Consider the following 5,000-nt stretch of genomic DNA (forward strand, 5'->3'; position numbering starts at 1 on the left):
TAGCCATTTGTAGTATGTACACAAGTGGGATTTCATCGACATATACATGCATATATATATATATATATATATTATATATATATATATATATATAATATATTTCTAGGGCACAGGTTCTTTTGGAGACAATTTTGGTTAAAGGCAACTGCGCTAATATATTTAACTATTTTTAGTCGTATTTTCTTCATTTTAAGAAGGAACTTCTTATTTTTATTGTTCTATTATGAAAGAAGTCCTCCATGATGCTTTGGAGAAGGAAATGCGCTGAAGAATGCCGATAAATGCTTTTCTTGAATATGCAACAGTATGTAAAAAACTGTTGACAATAACACCAAAATCTCGGAGTTTTTTTCGCCTCACTAAGAGGCTTCTTCAGGGTGAGAGAACTTCGTTGGTTGTAAAGATGGTCCACTGTTCTTGGACAGCTGGTGAGGAGTGAAGGTGAGGGCATCCTACGGAGCTGCCTAGTGTAGGCCTTATGGTCTCTTGCAGTCTCCTTCATTCTTATGTTCTTATGTCAGGCCTCCGCCTAGCCGTTACCTTCACTCTTCACCAGCTCTCCAAGAACAGCGGACCATCTTTATACCCAATGAAGTTCTCTCACCCTGAAGAAGCCTCTTAGTGAGGCGAAAAATACTCCCGAGATTTTGGTGCTATTGTCAACAGTTTTTTAGATACTGTTACATATTCAAGAATAGAATTTATCGGTATTCTTCAGCGCCTTTCCTTCTCCAAAGCATCATGGAGGATTAAAGATATTTGAAGAAATCACTGGGAAATTAAATAAATGGTGACTATTTAAGACATCTTCAAAGGTGAAGATGCCTTATATAGACCCTTGAAAATGTTTTAGATAGACGAAAACGTTAGGTCACCATTAATTTAATTTCCCAGTGGCTTCTGAATATATATATATATATATATATATATATGTATATATATAATATGTATATATGTATATATATATGTATATATGTATGTATGTATATGGGTCTGCCTACGGGATTCGAACCCGAGGCTGAATGGCACAAGGCCAACGCGAGCCTAGAACGCTACCAACCACATCACATAGAATGAACAAAAGAGACCATTTGGTCTTTGGATATTGGGGTCTATTACTCGTGTACATATTACTATGGGACATGATGACAAGGCCGCTGGCATTTGGGGGTAGATGGTAGGGAGTTCGAGTCCTGTCAAGAGAGTCATAGTGCGATGGGAGTAAGGGTATACAGTCTGAAATCACCCGATCTTCGGCAAAAGTATTTAGTGACTAGTTACCGTACAGGGCGGGTAATGGCTGAGAAGTTAAATAAAAAAAAAATAATATGATATATATATATATATACATATATATATATATATATATATATATATATATATGATGATTATTCATCGTGACAAATTTGAGGAAAGAGAGGAAGCGGAAACTCGAGAAGAGCTTTTGAGTTTTGAGGTAATAAAACTCAAAAGCTCTTCTCGAGTTTCCGTTTCCTCTCTTTCCTCAAAAAAAATATATATATATATATATTCTGACTATATTATGACAAATAAGATTGAAGGTGAATGAAGTAGACGAGGAGAAATGGGAGAATTTTACGCGTAAAATTCTCCCATTTCTCCTCGTCAACTTCTTTCATCTTCAATCATATATATATATATACATTATATATATATATATATATATGTATATATATGTATATATATATATATATATATGTATATATATATATATATATATATATATTGACCACCCGACCTGGCGTCCACCGAGCTTGTTAGGGTCTAAAAGGAGTCGTGAGCGGGCTGAGGGCGTGTTGCACACTTGCGGGTTGGGCACTGCCACGTAGACGGGCCGGTAGAGGACAACGGGCTCGTTGCCCGGCTGGTCGGGCATCCCGTCGTAGACCTGCCCGAGCTGAAACTCGGGCCCGATGTACATCCCACCTTCGACATGGTCACAGCACGGGCCTGCAGCAGGAAAGTGACCTCAGAGAAAGGAGCAGTGGTGCAGAACTTTGAACTGAGGCTGTGTACAAGTCTTTCATTAATCTTAAAGAAATATATATGTGAATAAGAAACAATGTTTATGTTTTTTTTTTGTAGAAGAAAGTCTAGGTGAGCTGGGGACTTGTAAAGGTGACTGTACAGTTGCATAAAGAAGGTCATTGACACATTTGATGTGAAATGGTGAGAGCTGGCAGCACATAATATGTTATTAGACAACGTGATATAACGTCATAAATGAATTAACATAATCTCTTGCTTACATTTCCCGCGACCCCTATTGGTTCTCAACTGGGGATCCGCGGACCCCTAGGTAACCCCTGAGGCTTGCAGATGGACCCCAATATGAAAAGGAGTTAATGGATATCAGCCCATATAGTTGATGATGTGATCTTCAGGAGTCTGTGTAACAAAGTCCCAGAAACAGCGGACACATGGAGAAGTAGTTTGAGTTAATGGATGTCAACTCATTTTATTCGATCTTGATGTGATATTCAGGAGTGTGTGATAGAGCTCCATAAACATGGGGAACATGGAAAAGGAATTTGAGAACTTCTGATCTAAACGTTGTAAAGGAAATGACAGGCGTCAATAAGTAAAGGAGTATCCCCGCCACTTTTACTGGTTTCGAGTGAAGCACGGACCGTGAAAGATGTGTCTAGAAAGAGAGTTGATGATAGCAGATAGGGTGTTTAGGAAGAAAATCAAGCATAAGTACACATGGGAGAGAGCGGTGGATGGAAGGGTGGTAGGTAGGACTTTAATGGACTACATAGTGGTAACCAGGAAACGAGTAGGAAGAGTTTTGGATGTACATCTTCTAAGGGGAGAGAATGGGGAATATCAAATAATTTTTTGGTGGAAGGTGAGTTGAGAGTGGAGGATAGATGGAGAAAGAGGAAAAGGACAGAAGATAAGGGGTGTTTAAAGTAAACTGCTTAAATGAGAAAGAAAAGGAGAAGGAGTATAAGAAGATGGTTAGAGAGAAGTGGGATGGAGTGAAGGATAGAGTAGAACAAGGAGTGGAGGAGGAATGGGGATAGTTCAAGAAGGGAATCACAAGATGTGCAAACTTGGTGTGTAGGACAAGGAGGATAGGATGAAACAGAAGGAAGGGTAGTGGTGGGATGAGGAAGCAAAGAAGGTTGTAGAGGAGAGGAAGGAAGCATTCACAGATTGGTTACAAAATAGGACGAGAGAATCATATGAGAGATACAAAGAAAAGAAAAGAGAAGTTAAGCATAAGATAATGGAGGCAAAGAGGAGAGCAGATGTGAAATGGAGTAAGAGTGTGACAAATTTTGAAAGTAATAAAAAGATGTTTTGGAAAGAAATTAAGAAAGAGGAGGCGAATCAAGTAGAGAAGAAAAGATAAAAGATGGAGATGGAGAGATGATAATGGAAGAGACGGCAATAAGAGGCATATGAGCAGAGTATTTCAGGGAATTGATAAATGTGAAGGAGGATAGTGAGGGAGACATAGAAAATGGAGAAAAGTGGGAGTTTTTTTTTTTTTGCTGCCAACACTGCCCTTGTAGCAGGATCAGAGGAGGGATTAAGGAAATTAGTGACAGAGTTTGGGAAGGTGTGCAAAGTATGATGAGATGTACAAGGAGAAAATGTGGTAGCAAATTGGAAGGGAGAATTAAGGGAGAGAGACTGGAGGAAACAGATAGCTTTAGATACTTGGTTGCGAATGTGGTAGGAAAGGGAGGAGTGGAGGTGGAGGTAGAATGTGGATTGATAGAAACAAGTAAATGCCTTGGGAGATTAAAAAGTGTAATGAGAAACAGGCATTTGGGAATGGATGCTAAGAGGAAATTGTATGAAGGAGTGATTGTGCCGACAGCACTGTATGAGGCAGAAACATGGAACATAAGATAGGAAGAGAGGAGGAGTTTAAATGTGTTTGAGATGAAATGCCTGAGAAGTATGATAGGGGTTACTAGGCTGGATAGAGTGAGAAACGAGGAGGTGGGAGGAGAGTGGGGATGGAAAGAGAGTTTGGAGATAGGGTTGATGAAAGAGTATTGGAATGATTTGGACACATGGAAAAAATGAGTGAAGAAAGATTGATAAAAGAGGTGTGGAAGGCAGAGGTAGAAGAAGAAGACATGAGGGGGTGACCAAGAATGAGATGGATGGAGGGGGGGGGGCAAAAGGGGTATTGGGGAAGAGGAAAGAAGGGAGAAGATAGAAGATAGGGGTGAATGGAGAATGGTTGTGTATGGATGATGGTGTGATGCATGAAAGGGAGTGTGTGGGGGATGGGGGGGAGTATGTTTGAATGATATTTTGACGCAGTCCAAAGGAATTTCTACCCGTCTCCTTTTATTTCTGCATGAGGGGACGGAGAGGGGAGGGGCACCGATTAAATGAAGCGTCCTTGCTGTGGATGTGATTTGTCTTGCTGCGTTGCTTCTGACCCAGAGTAGTGGGCAAGATGCAAGGATGACCCGTCATCCAGGAGGAGCCAAGATAAGAGGGAGGGGGGGGGGTGAATGAGAGTGGGGTACGTGGGGATGGAATGGGTGGGAGTGGAATATATGCCTTTGTTTTTTGGCTGCCTCCCTTGTAAAGGGGAAAAAGCCGTTGATGTATGTATGTACGCAAACACACACTTACACACACACTATATATATGTATATATATATATATATATATATATATATATATATATATATAAATATATATATACATATATATATATATATATATATATGTGTGTGTGTGTGTGTGTGTGTATGCGTGTGTGTGTGTGTGTCCGCGCTTAACTCGAAACCAGTAAATGTGGCGGGGATGCCCCTCTGTTTCTGGACGTCTCATGTTAGTTAGTTATTCAACTGTACGCAGGTGAGAGGTGTATGATACTTACTGTAGATGATGTTGGGGGGATGTTGACTGTTGGGAATGCGAAAGGGAACGGTGGCGATAGTGATGGGGAAGTGCATGTGGAGGTCCTCACCCGACCGACTCAGCACGATGTTCACCTG

At 40.4% G+C, this 5,000-nt stretch overlaps 1 protein-coding gene across 1 annotated transcript in view; it reads right to left on the reverse strand.

The window, feature by feature from the left end:
- Positions 1-5,000, reverse strand: part of LOC143032208 (arrestin domain-containing protein 2-like) — a 39,433-nt gene that overhangs the window by 4,567 nt on the left and 29,866 nt on the right. The window contains exons 7-8 of the mRNA XM_076196681.1: positions 4,883-4,997; positions 1,760-1,971 (exon numbers count right to left, since the gene is read on the reverse strand). Coding sequence (XP_076052796.1) covers positions 1,760-1,971; positions 4,883-4,997 — 327 coding nt within the window. The remainder of the gene's footprint in view (positions 1-1,759; positions 1,972-4,882; positions 4,998-5,000) is intronic.

This window comes from Oratosquilla oratoria, chromosome 1 (assembly GCF_046742065.1).
Source record: "Oratosquilla oratoria isolate Oo_2021 chromosome 1, ASM4674206v1, whole genome shotgun sequence".
Lineage (NCBI taxonomy): Eukaryota > Metazoa > Arthropoda > Malacostraca > Stomatopoda > Squillidae > Oratosquilla > Oratosquilla oratoria.